The sequence below is a fragment of the Natrix helvetica genome (assembly GCF_964273705.1).
Source record: "Natrix helvetica genome assembly, chromosome: 9".
NCBI lineage: Eukaryota > Metazoa > Chordata > Lepidosauria > Squamata > Natricidae > Natrix > Natrix helvetica.
The window spans coordinates 5,960,850-5,973,470 of record NC_138560.1 but is presented as its reverse complement, the minus strand read 5'-3'; the positions used below and the strand labels follow the sequence as shown (position 1 = coordinate 5,973,470).

The following is a 12,621-nucleotide window of genomic DNA, read 5'->3' as shown; positions in this document are numbered from 1 at the left end:
TCAAACCATCAGCCATCTCCAGAGTGGAATGAGACAACTCTCCATGAGTTGCAGAAAACCAACTTAGAACTGAGGAGACATTTCCTAACAATTAGAACAATTAATCAGTGGAATGGCTTCACTTCAGAAGTTGTGAATGCCCCAACCCTGGAGGTTTTTAAGAAGAGATTGGACAGGCATTTGTCTGAAATGGTATCGGATCTCTTGCTTGAGCAGGATGTTGGACTAGAAGACCTCCAAGGTCCCTCTCAACTCCGTTATTCTGTTATCCTATCTAGGGTACTTAACTGCAGGGGAAAAAAAGGTTGTCATATCAGGTGTGACTCACTTAACAACCACCTTGCTTAGCAATGGGAATCCTGGTCCCATTGGTCATAAGTTGATCATAAGTTGAAGACTACCCGTGATGCTTGCTTGTAACAGCCAATGTCAGAAAATGGGTTAGTTTGGTAAGGAGGCTTCTAGGCATCCTTTCATGGACTTTCCAGCCTCTGCAAGCTATTCCATGTGGCCTCCGTTCAGTGGTGGGTTCCTGCCGGATCGCAACGGATCGCGCGCGCTCCCTTTCAGCGCTCCACCTGGCTCGCGCGCTCCCTTTCAGCGCTCCACCTGGCTCGTGCTCTCCCTTTCAGCGCTACACCTGGCTCACGCGCTCCCTTCCGGCGCTAAAACCGGAAGTACAGTTTTGGCCAGCCCTGGCGAAGCAACAGGCGCTCTGCTCCGCTGAGGAAACATCTCCGTTCCCAGCCGAGCTGGTGGAGCGCAGGCAGGCGTCGTTGCTTCGCCAGGGCCGGCCAAAACTGTACTTCCGGTTTTAGCGCCGGAAGGGAGCGCGCGAGCCAGGTGTAGCGCTGAAAGGGAGCGCGCGAGCCAGGTGGAGCGCTGAAAGGGAGCGCGCGCGATCTGGTGCGATCCAGCAGGAACCCACCACTGCCTCCGTTGCAGCATGGGCCATGAGTCCACTCTTCAACTTCACTAATAATTTACGAGTTGTATCTATATTAAGTCAGTATCTATGTGACATTAGACTTCCCAGAATCACGATGTTCCATTATGAAAGTTTCATTTGTTTTGGGCAAGGGTGGTGTAGTCCATGGTCTTGCACCCATGTCCCCATCTTCCAAAGTTAATATTAGCACAGTGAAAGAGCTAGCAAAGCCACGCATCTGCCGGATCCATAGTTGGCTACTGTTAAAAGCACGCACAACACACACATCTAAATGGACATCACAGAACTCTGTGTCCCATGCCATGTGGATAAAGGTTTATAGGTAAATTCAGATAGACCTTGACTTATGAACATTGTTGGGATCAGAATTTCCACTGCTAAGCAAGGGAGTTGAGTCATGCCCAATGTTCTTCTTCTTCTTCTTCTTCTTCTTCTTCTTCTTCTTCTTCTTCTTCTTCTTCTTCTTCTTCTTCTTCTTCTTCTTCTTCTTCTTCTTCTTCTTCTTCTTCTTCTCCTTCTCCTTCTCCTCCTCCTCCTCCTCCTCCTCCTCCTCCTCCTCCTCCTCCTCCTCCTCCTCCTCCTCCTTTTCCTCCTTCTCCTTCTCCTTCATTTTAATTTTAATATGGAGAAATTTTAATGCAAAGAAAAGCAAATTTTTACATTTAGGCAGGAAAAATCAAAGGTATAAGCACATTCGGGGAGACCTGGCTTAAAAACAGTAACTGTGAGAGGGATCTTGGAGTCCTAATGGACGATCACTTGAATATGAGCCAGCAGTGTGCAGCAGCAGCCTGAAAATCTAATACAATCCTGAGTTGTATAAACAGAGGCACAGAATAAAAAACCTTGTGAAGTATTAGTACTGCTTTATAAGGCCCTAGTAAGACCACACCGGGAATACCACAACCGATTTTGGTCACCATACTACAAAAAAGTTCAGAGAAGAGCTAAGAACTAAGATGGTCAAAGGCCTGGAGAATAAAACATAGAAAGAATGGCTGCAGGTTTTGGGTCTGGCTAGTCTAAAGAAAAGAAGAATTAGGGATGACATGATAGGAATCTTGCAGTATTTGAGGGGCTGCCATAAAGAAGAGGGGGTCAAATTATTCTCCAAAGCACCAGAGGGCAGGAGAAGGTTCAAGGGTTGGAAATTAATCAAGGAGAGAAGCAACCTAGAACTAAGGAGAAACTTCCTAACAGGGAGGATAGTTAACCAGGGAACAGCTTTGCCTTCAGAAATCGTGGGTGCTTGATCATTGGAGAATTTTAAAGAAGAGACTGGAAAGTCACTTGTCTGAGAATAGAATAGAAGAATAGAATAGAATAGAATAGAGTAGAATAGAATAGAGCTGGGAGGGGGCGTGAAGGTTTTTTTTTAAAAAAAAACATTTTTTATTTGTTTTTGAACAAGGACAAACAAACATAAAAATAAAAAAAATCTTCCATTGCAAATTGTAGAAAGTGTGTCAGTTGGTTACAGTATTTCCATGCATCTCTTCCATAGATGCATGCTTTTCATATCAAATCGCATATTTTAAATTCACCTATATTCATCACAATTATTATATCTCAACCTTAATTTGACTATAATTGTTTTTACGTCCTTTTGTATATAATACTCAAAATCTAGAATAGGGTCATACGATAACATTCCATTAAATCACCCTAAAATCATCCAATCACAATACATCTTTATAACGTATTCTAGATAAAGCTTTTAAACCTCCTCTCATAATCTCCATATATTGTTTATATAAAATTTCATATTATCAAACTAATATATCTATATGTATTGTTATCATTCTTAATCATTATTTAACTATAGCTACCCAGCTGGTCATTAGGGCAGAGAACCGGTTGTTAAATTATTTGAATCCCACCGCTGGTGGTAAATATGAGGACTGCTCATAAATCACTTTCTTCTGTCCCCTTGTAACTCTGTCCAGCTGCTAAATGAACAGTTTAGCCAAGCCAAGCACTTACTGAATGTTGGCGCTTGTGTGGACTAAAACAGTCTTCCTCAACCTCAGGGAGATTAAGATGGGTGAAACTCCGTCCCCACAACTCTTTTGGACTCAATTTCAAAGCCAGATGGGTGGCATCTCCATGAATAAAATGAATGGGACTTTTGTCAATTCCACAGTTAAATCCAAACAGAGAAACAAGAGTGGTGAGGCCTCTCTTTTAAAAAGTGATCTACTAAACCAGGAGGTCTTACAGACTAACAGGATGGGAAGGGACCTTGTAGGCCAGTGGTGTCAAACTGGATTTCTTCTAGGGGCGGATCAGCATTGCAGTTCTCCTCCATGGGCCGGTGGGGGGTGGTTGGCCCCGGAGCAGTGGGGGGAGATGGGACAGACGGCTCCTGAAGGACACTGCTGGCCAAAATGGGACGGGGGCCCTGTGCGGCCCCCACATGCCTAATTTTTGCCCTCCATGGCCTCCATGGCAACACTATGCCAGCCAATAATAGGCCAAAAATGAGTCCCCCATGTGGCCCATTTTTGGCCAGGAGAGTGCAGCAGGAGGCCGTGGAGGCCAAAAACGGTCCACTGGGGGTCTGCACGCAGCCGGTTTTAGCTGGCAGAAGCACCGCATGCCGGTTCTTTGATATTCCCAGCCCTGCCCTGTGGGCTGGATTTAAGCACCCCATGAGCCGGATTTGGCCCACAGGCCTTGGGTTTGACACCCCTGTTGCAGGTCATCTAGTCCAAACCCTCCTCCAGGGGTGAAATCCAGCAGATTCTGACAGGTTCTGGTGAACCAGTTGCGGAAAATTTGAGTTCAGAGGACTGGTAAATGCCACCTCTGGCTGCCCCCAGAGTGGGGAGGGAATGGAGATTTTGCAGTATCCTTCCCCTCCCACGCCCACCAAGCTACACCATGCCCACCAAGCCACGCCCACAGAACCAGTAAGCAGATCCGACACCATTTTTGACAGATGGCCGTCTCTTCTTGAAAGCTTCCAGCGATGAAGCTCCCACAATGTCTGAAGGCAACTTCTGTTCCATGGGTTGATTGCTCTCACGGTCAGAAAATGTCTCCTTATTTCCAGGGCTCCAGAGTGTGGTTAAAAGAAAGTCAAGATTGCATCATGGTGGGATCAAAAACTCTACCTGGCTTTTGAGTCCACTGTTCTGTCTATCATCTTGACTGTTTTGACCCTCACCTTATGGACATCTCTGCCTGAATGTGTTTTAAAAAAAATATCACCGCCGGGCTTCAACCTTTCATAGCAGGTAGTCCAGTAGCCCAGAAGGACAGGGCCATTGAAGGCAGACAGTGAGGGCATTGGGGAGACCTCATCTCCACCAGCCAATTGGAGTGGAGGCATTTGGGTAAGACAGAAGGAAACAACGCAGGTGGATTTGACTGTTCTGGTTGTACCAGGAGAAAGGGAAACACACTACTTCTGACCCACAACAGGGTGGGACAGGTCATCTCCCAAGTGGCCAAGCGGTATTCGGGGGGGGGTTGTCATCAGCTGCTCCTACCCTTCTGAAATCAAGTGTCCTGATTTGCCTTGTCATCTCCTGGGCCAGTCCAGAAGTGCAAATCAGCACCGCACTGAGTGGTGTCGTGGCAGGACAAGTGGGTGTTAGTGAACCTGACACCACAAAGCTGGTTCTACCACAGTCATTCTCTCAGGGGTGGGCTTCAAAAATTTTAGCAAGGGGTTCTCTACCTGGTTGCTGGGTGGCCGTGGCCGTGGTGGGTATGGCCTAGCCTATCTCCTGCACCACAGCAGGGGGGCAGTTTTGACCTCTCTGGGCTCTGGAGGCTTTCCTTGAGCCTCCAGGAGAGCAAAAATAACCTCCAGACTCCAGGGGCCCTTCCCAAACTTCTGGTAGGCCCTTTTCTGCCCTCCGTGCGTGCCCTGCACTTACCTGCATCCAAAATGGGCCACGTGTGGATGCCTAAAAGGGGCAGGATGGGGAGGGCAAGGCCAGCCAGGAGTGGGATTTGGAGATTCTCCGAACTGCACAGAATCTTAGCTAGGGGTTCTCCCGAACCCCTGCGAACCCCCAGCAGCCCACCTCTGCATTCACTCGAATCAAACTCTGACCCAGAATGGAATTATTTTGAAAGTTACTGCTTTATTGATTGAACCATGGCTCAGTTAATTTTCACATTGATTGTGAGAAACGTTGACCCATCCAGAAGAACGAGAATTCTGTTGAAAGCTGACTCAAACAGAATGAGCCATGTTGGCTCCTAGGTTCTAATCCGGTGGAGCGATGGCCTTGGCGTGCAGTTATGCCTCACTGGGAAGACTGCGGGAGGGCTGGGCTGCATTTGACCTCCATGTCCAATTCCTCATATAATGTCCAGGACTTCTTCTTAAGTAAAGTGCACAGACTCTCAGAAACACATCCTTTGAAAGACATCTCTCTGAGGAACTCTGAAAAAATTAACCAACATAGTAGTCAATAACATCTCTACAATATCCCATCCTTCAAAAATGGGGAAGGAGAAAGTGTTGAAAATTCTTATTGGAAAACTAAATGTGGCAAAAGGAATTGATTGGGGGGGGAGAGGAGGAGGAGGAGGAGGAGGAGGAGGAGGAGGAGGAGGAGGAGGAGGAGGAGGAGGAGGAGGAGGAATTGGGAAGGAGAGAAGAAGGAATGGGGAAGGGGAAGAGGAGAAGGAATGGGGAAGGGGAGGAGAGGAGAAGGAATGGGGAAGGGGAGGAGAGGAGAAGGAATGGGGAAGGGGAGAAGGAGGAGGGGGAGGGGAAGGGGAAGGAGGGGGAGAAAATAGACTGGGACTGTTATATAGTTTACCTGCTTATCTAGTTGAGCATTTATTATTTGCCCTACCTTGAACTGTAAATTAGAAATAGTTAAGGCTTAAAGCTCATAATATTTTAAAAAACGTTACTATGTGCTGGCAACTTACTTTCTTCCACAAAGTGTTTTGAAACTTTGATAGGCCTTTAATCATAGTGAGATGGGCACGCTGCCCTTAGCCGCTGAATTGGGAAGCTACAAAGGCATCCCTGTTTATCAGCACAGGTACCGTCTAGGATCGGCTGCATTTTGCATCTCTTCTACTCCTCCTGTTCAAGGAGGCTCTGAATAACTGCTCCAAAATCCCGATTTCTTAAGTCTGGCCTCCCAGTCCCGAATCATAATTTTAAAGGGAGCCTGTGCTTACCAACACTCTTCCCACTTAAATACAAACACTGGTTTTCAGATGCCCGGCAGGAAACCAGGTGTTCATTGCATTCAATTGAGGTGAGTCCAAAGCATGCAGGACACTGAAGTCCGTTGGGTTGGTTGGCTTGGATGACTTGAGATTCAAGCACTGTCAAAAATGAGAGCAAGGAGATGAGTTGTGCGACTGACTCTCCCTAAGAGTAACTGCCCGCTTTATCAGATTGGTTAAGGCTAGGCTAGAATAGAAATCTATTCTATTCTATTCTGGTACTCTACCCTACTGTACTCTACTCTATTCTTTCCTTATTCCATTCCATTCCATTCTATTCTATTCTATCCTATCCTATCCTATTCTATTCTATTCTACTACTGCACTGCACTGCACTGCACTCTACTCTACTCTACTCTACTCTACTCTACTCTACTCTACTCTATTCTTTCCTTATTCCATTCCATTCCATTCTATTCTATTCTATCCTATCCTATCCTATTCTATTCTATTCTACTACTGCACTGTACTGCACTGCACTGTACTCTACTCTACTCTACTCTACTCTACTCTACTCTACTCTATTCTTTCCTTATTCCATTCCATTCTATTCTATTCTATTCTATCCTATTCTATTCTATTCTATTCTACTACTGCACTGTACTGTACTGTACTGTACTGTACTCTACTCTACTCTACTCTACTCTACTCTACTCTACTCTACTCTACTCTATTCTTTCCTTATTCCATTCCATTCCATTCTATTCTATTCTATTCTATTCTATTCTACTACTGCACTGTACTGTACTGTACTGTACTCTACTCTACTCTACTCTACTCTTCTCTATTCTTTCCTTATTCCATTCCATTCCATTCTATTCTCCTCTCCTCTCATCTATTCCACTCCTCTCCTCTCCTCTCCTCTCCTCTCCTCTCTTCTCTTCTCCTCCAGCAAGGTGAATTCAAGACAGATCTTCAGACTCTGTTCATAGGATCTGCTCTGGCTAAAGAAAACTAGTACAGTGTTTTTTTCAACCTTGGCAGCTTTCGGATGAGAGGACTTTCGTTCCCAGAATTCCCCAGCCAGCATAAGCGCTTTTCTTTCACTCCTTAGCGAGAGAGCTTTTAAATACAGGCTTAAGGTTTAGCCCTTCGCTCTGACAAAGTTGAAATCAGAAATGGGCAGCCCTGCAGGGACTAGAGTTCACCGCATAGGCTCCTCCACCCTTGTCCCTTGGGGCTGAGATTGGCTTCCTAGAGTTACCTACCAGGAGATGGCAGAGTTTGACATTCACTCCCAGGACAGCAGGTTCGTTTGGATCTCATTCTTACTTCATTATGTAGACTTGACTCCACGTAGTTACGATCGCAAGTGTCAGAAACACCACAGTGTTTTGCAGTGAAAGTGATAGACAAAGCGGCTGCACAGGTGAGAAAGAAAGAACAAAGGCATTTTATTTGAGATTCAAGGATTCCTTAGTCGGTTAAAATGCCGCACGGCCATTAGATGGAAACAGCAGGTAGTCCTCGACTTACGACCATCATTGAGCCCCAAATTGATAAACGGGACAGCTGTTGAGTGAGCTTTGCCCCATTTTACGACCTCTCTTGCCACAGTCGTTCAGTGGATCACTGCAGTTGTTCAGTGAGTCTCACCCGGTCGTTAAGTGAATCTGGCTTCCCCATTGACTTTGCTTGTCAAAAGGTCGCAAAAAGGGATCACGTGACCCTGGGGACACTGTGACCGTCATCAATACACGCCGGTGGCCAAGCTTTCCAAATTCTGGCCACCTGACCACGGGGACGTTGCAACGGTCATAAAGTGTGAAAAACAGTCGTAAGTCACCCCCTTTCAGTGCTATGGCAATTTTGAACGATCACGGAAGGAATGGCTTAGGACAGGGGTCAGCAACCAGTGGCTTTGGAGCCGCATGTGGCTCTTTCCTCCCTCTGCTGCGGCTCCCTGTAGCCACAATTTTGGGAGAAGCTTCTGGTTGGGAGGGGGGAAAGCACAGTGCGCCAGGAGGAGACTCTATGGCAAGGGGCGGGTTTTCCGGTCAGCTCCACAGTTGCTAGGGCTTTCGGTTAGGACAAGTAGAGGAAAAAGGACGCCACGCTAGGAGGAGACTCTATGGTGAGGGAACCGGACTTCCAGTTGGCTCCAGAATTGAATGGGAGGACTTCCGGTTAGGACCTTTGTGGCTCTTTGAGGGTTTAAGGTTGCTGACCCTTGGTTTAGGACTACCTGTATTGAGGGGTATCTGAATCCCCCCTGCATGTCTATCCCACGACTCTTAACATTTCATACCTATCATCACTTCACTTTGAATGGTAACACAAGTGTCTTCATAATCTTTACAGGTGCTTATGTGGCCGTTACATTGCTGGCCCAACTCCAAACAAAACTCACACTCAAGACACATGCCTGGAGAAGGAAGAGACAACATTGTTTTAGCATGCTTTCTACGGCAGTGCCCTACCCTGCCCTGCCCCACACGTCAAGTGGGGATTTGAGCCACCATAACCCAGTCCATCTGCCTTTCTTGTCAAGAGCTACTTTTGCCAAGCACCTCAACTTGCTGATGGGATTAGCCCAATGTCTGCCTCTTGTAGGAGGATGGCTCAGTAGCCTAACACAGGGGGTTCCAAACTCAACCATGTTTAGACAGGGGGGGGGGGCTTCAATTCCCAGAATTCCCCAGCCAGCATAGCTTCGGGGAATTGAAGTCCACAAGTCTTCGGGTTTCCAAGGATGGACAGCCCTGGCTTACATTAAAACGAATGAACAAACGTGGTCTACCATTTGAGGGGCTCCCGTACTTTTCCTACAGGCAGAGATGGCTGAGGGAACGAAAGAAAGAAATCTAGAAAGATCTAGCCATAACTATGCAATCCAAGCTCCAAGCAGAGCTTGGGTTGCATAGTTATTGCTCCTTTCTAGATTTCTTTTCTAATGCAGGCAACAGCAGCAACAACAACAATAATAATTATAATAATAATAATAACAACAACAATAACGGCTGAGTCATGGGAACATAAAGTGGAAAAAGTTATCGAAAATGAGAAGGTGAAGATCTTGTGGGACTTTCGAATACAAACAGATCATCATTTGGAGCACAACACGCCAGATATCACGGTTGTAGAAGGCCGAAGTATACAGTTTATTGATATCGCTGTTCCTGGAGATGCCGGAGTCGAAGAAAAAGAACTAGAAAAAAATCACGAAATATCGCGACCTGGCCATCGAAACTACACGGCTATGGATGAAGCATGTAACAGGGATACCCCATGGTCATCGGGGCACTTGGCACCATGTCCAAGAATTTTACAAGATACATCCACAAATTGCAGCTTCCTGCAATAACACCAGCGGAACTGCAAAAAACTGCGCTACTCGGAACATCTTATATTTTAAGAAGGTCCTTGGTTGATACCTAGGATGCTGGCAGCAAACGGTATCAACCATTAGCACCAGTCACTGGTATTTGTGATGCATTTTTGAATGTTCAGTTGGCTGAGTTTCATGTTTAATGACTAAAGTTGATGATGATAATAATAATAATAACAATAATAATAATAATAATAATAATAATAATAATAATAATAATAATAATAATGGCTGAGGTTTCAGTCACATGATGGTGGGCAGCATCTTGACATTTTTGAGACCCTTCTGTGGAAACCTGAGACTGCCTGGAGTCCTACTATCCAAGGCAAAGTTCGTGAATTGCTCCCAATGGCTTCTCACCTGTAGCTAAGAAAGTACCAAAGAGGCAGCAGAATAAGAGGACATTCATGGTGGAGAACAAGGTGATTGGTGCCCAGGGCAATCTGGATTTGAAATACCTGGAAGGGAAGACAGAAAGAAACAGGACCTGAAAAAACAATGTAGATAATAAATTTCTCATAGTGCCAGTTTTCACATAACAATAACATACCGGTTTCAAGAATCTCCCCCCCCCCCTTTTAATAGCTTAAAAAAATAGGAAGAACGGGGTGGGGGAGGGACCACAAATCTAGAAAGAAAGATCACTGTCAGAAGGGATTATATTAGCTCCTGGTAATAACTGCATTTTTCTCCATTGCTTGTTTGGCCACTGAGATCAATCGCTTAGTTATTAGCAAGGTGTAAGAAAGTTACTTCATATAAAAAATCCTTATTGCAATCTATAGGACTTGTCTTGGTTGTTTTGGTAAACATTTCGTGTGTCTAGTTTAATCAGAAGGACTAGGTTGGTAAAACCACACTTGGAATACTGCAACCAGTTTTGGTCACTGCAATATAAAAAAGATGAGCAGAGAACAGCAACAAAAATGATTAGGGGACTGGAGGCTAAAACATACAAAGAACGGTTGCTGGAAATGGGTACGTCTAGTTTAATGAAAAGAAGGACATGATAGCAGTCTTCCAATATTTGATGGGCTGCCACAAAGAAGAGGGAGCGAAGCTATTCTCCAAAGCACCTGAGGGTAGGACAAGAAGCAATGGGTGGAAAATTAATCAAGGAGAGAAGCAACCTAGAACTAAGGAGAAATTTCCCGATAGCTATAATAATTCAATTTCCCTGTCTTAATATTTGGGTAGCAACATAGAATAAACTCCATTCTTACTATCTACACAACAAACAAAGGCTATCCAGGTCCTTCAACCAAGGTCAGGAGCAGCCCACCTTGAAGTAAGGTAAAAGGAACCCAAGTCTTTGTAGAAGGATTCTCAACCCTTAAGAAGGAAGTAAGCACTTACGTAGAGCTTCAAGAAGCTGCAGGCAGTATTTTTTCTCAAAGACTACCAGATGCTACCAGTCAATGGGCACAGCTCTTTCTCCTTTTGTGTTTCCTTTTTGTAGGAGAGCTAGTAGGCTATGTTTTTGGAACCACCTCTCAGCTGCCCGTTATCCCTCTGGGATATATTTACTTTCCACCCAGATAGAGATTTTTTTTTTTTTTTAGAAAAAGATAAATCTTTGGCCAGTCCACTGTCCTTTTCAAGGATAACTTGAGGCAATCGCCCAGAAGGGCTTGACCTGTTCTGCTCTTGGAGCCAACTTTCTGTAGCCTGCTGGATCAGCCTGTGAACATGATAGTATTATTTGGGATTAAAAATTCACCAGGTGGTCAATATAGATTTCAGATGAAGAATGGTTGCAAAACATATAAAGAACGGTTGCAGGAACTGGGTATGTCTAGTCTGATGAAAAGAAGGACCAGGGGAGACATGATAGCATTGTTCCAATATCTCAGGGGTTGCCACAAAGAAGAGGGAGTCAAGCTATTCTCCAAAGCACCTGAGTGTAGAACAAGAAGCAATGGGTGGAAATTAATCAAGGAGAGAAGCAACTTAGAACTGAAGAGAAATTTCCTGACAGTTAGAACAAATAACCAGTGGAACAACTTGCCTCCAGAAGTTGTGAATGCTCCCACACTGGAAGTTTTTAAGAAGAGGCTAGACAGCTTGTGGCAAGAAAGGTTGTAAAACAGGGCAGAACAAGTGTCTTGTTTAGCAACAGAAATTTTGGGCTCAATTGCCATCGGAAGCCGAGGACTACCTATAGTATGGAACAGCAATATCGTTGCAGGAATAGTCACTGTTCTCCCACCCCCCTCTTCTTATATAAATATTATTATGCAACACTGAAGTTGCATACAGGCTAAGGGTACACTTCTCTTCCTGCCTGATCTAGTTGCTATTTTGCAATAGCTGTGCAAACATTTGTAGACCTTTTAAGGGAGGTCGATGCCCTCTTCGACTGAAGGGAGCCCATATTGGTACGTGCCCAGTTTTTCAGACATTTGAGGACTCTGCATGCTTGGCCTTCCAGTTTTCAGGGAATGCATGTGCAGTACAGGTAGTTCTCAACTTACGACCACAATGGAGCCCCCCTCCCCCCATTTTTTGTGGCTAAGTGAGAAATTTGTTAAGTGAGTTTTGCCCCATTTTACGACTTTTCCTGCCACAGTTGTGAAGTGAACCACGGCAGTTGTTCAATTAGTAACACGGTTGTTGCTAAGTGAATCTGGTTTCCCCACAGACTTGGCTTGCCAGAAGGTTGTGTTGGAAGAAATGTCCATCTGGGTCAGTGGTGGGTTGCACGCCGTACGCCCCGGTACGGGCGCACCGGTGCCTGCCTGGAACACCGGGTACCCTTCCGTTCCAGTGCTCTGGAGGGCCCACCCACCTGCCCAAGCTCCTTTCCTGTATTTGAGCTCTGCATGGAGTGCATGGCGCCTGCTCAACGCTCCGCTGAGCAGCTGGAGCATCGCAGAGGCACTGGAAGAGGTAAGGAGGCATGCGCAAGTGCTGCGCATTCATTTGGTGAACGCCGGGCCCCGTTGCAACCGTACCATTTGCAATGGGATCCGGAACCCACCACTGATCTGGGTTCAGTTCTAAGTGGGGAGAAACACACTGGAAACATGGAGGCTGTTGAAAAGATGGTTTAATGGTGGACAGGACCACATGGTTTGAGATCCTGGGCAATTGAGCACATGGGGAGGGAGAGAGGTAGAGAGGGAGGGGGAGAGAG

General features: G+C 45.7%; 1 protein-coding gene and 1 long non-coding RNA gene across 3 annotated transcripts in view; one reads left to right on the top strand and one right to left on the bottom strand.

Moving 5' to 3' along the window:
• Nucleotides 1–12,621, top strand: part of LOC309396831 — a 155,481-nt gene that overhangs the window by 2,905 nt on the left and 139,955 nt on the right. The window lies entirely within an intron of this gene.
• On the bottom strand, nt 5,027–10,997 carry LOC309396599 (phospholipase A2 inhibitor gamma subunit B-like). Of its 2 annotated transcripts, none has more exons than XM_081961856.1 (6): nt 10,842–10,997; nt 9,846–9,943; nt 8,406–8,522; nt 7,366–7,518; nt 6,107–6,256; nt 5,027–5,351 (listed from the first exon to the last, which is right to left on the bottom strand). In XM_081961856.1, exons 2-6 carry the CDS (start codon nt 9,892–9,894, stop codon nt 5,212–5,214), a joined length of 609 nt encoding a protein of 202 aa, XP_081817982.1. In that variant the 5' UTR covers nt 9,895–9,943; nt 10,842–10,997; the 3' UTR covers nt 5,027–5,211. The 2 variants fall into 2 exon arrangements, with proteins under 2 accessions (XP_081817982.1, XP_081817983.1); XM_081961857.1 differs by having other exon boundaries at nt 9,846–9,972; nt 10,842–10,988.

Coding starts and splice junctions, on each gene's coding strand:
- LOC309396599 (XM_081961856.1), bottom strand. CDS start 9,894: ATGAATGTCCTCTTATTCTGCTGCCTCTTTGGTACTTTCTTAGCTACA. Junction 8,523..9,845: donor TGGTACTTTCTTAGCTACAG/GTGAGAAGCCAT, acceptor TTCCTTCTCCAG/GCATGTGTCTTGAGTGTGAG. Junction 7,519..8,405: donor TCAAAGTGAAGTGATGATAG/GTATGAAATGTT, acceptor TCACCTGTGCAG/CCGCTTTGTCTATCACTTTC.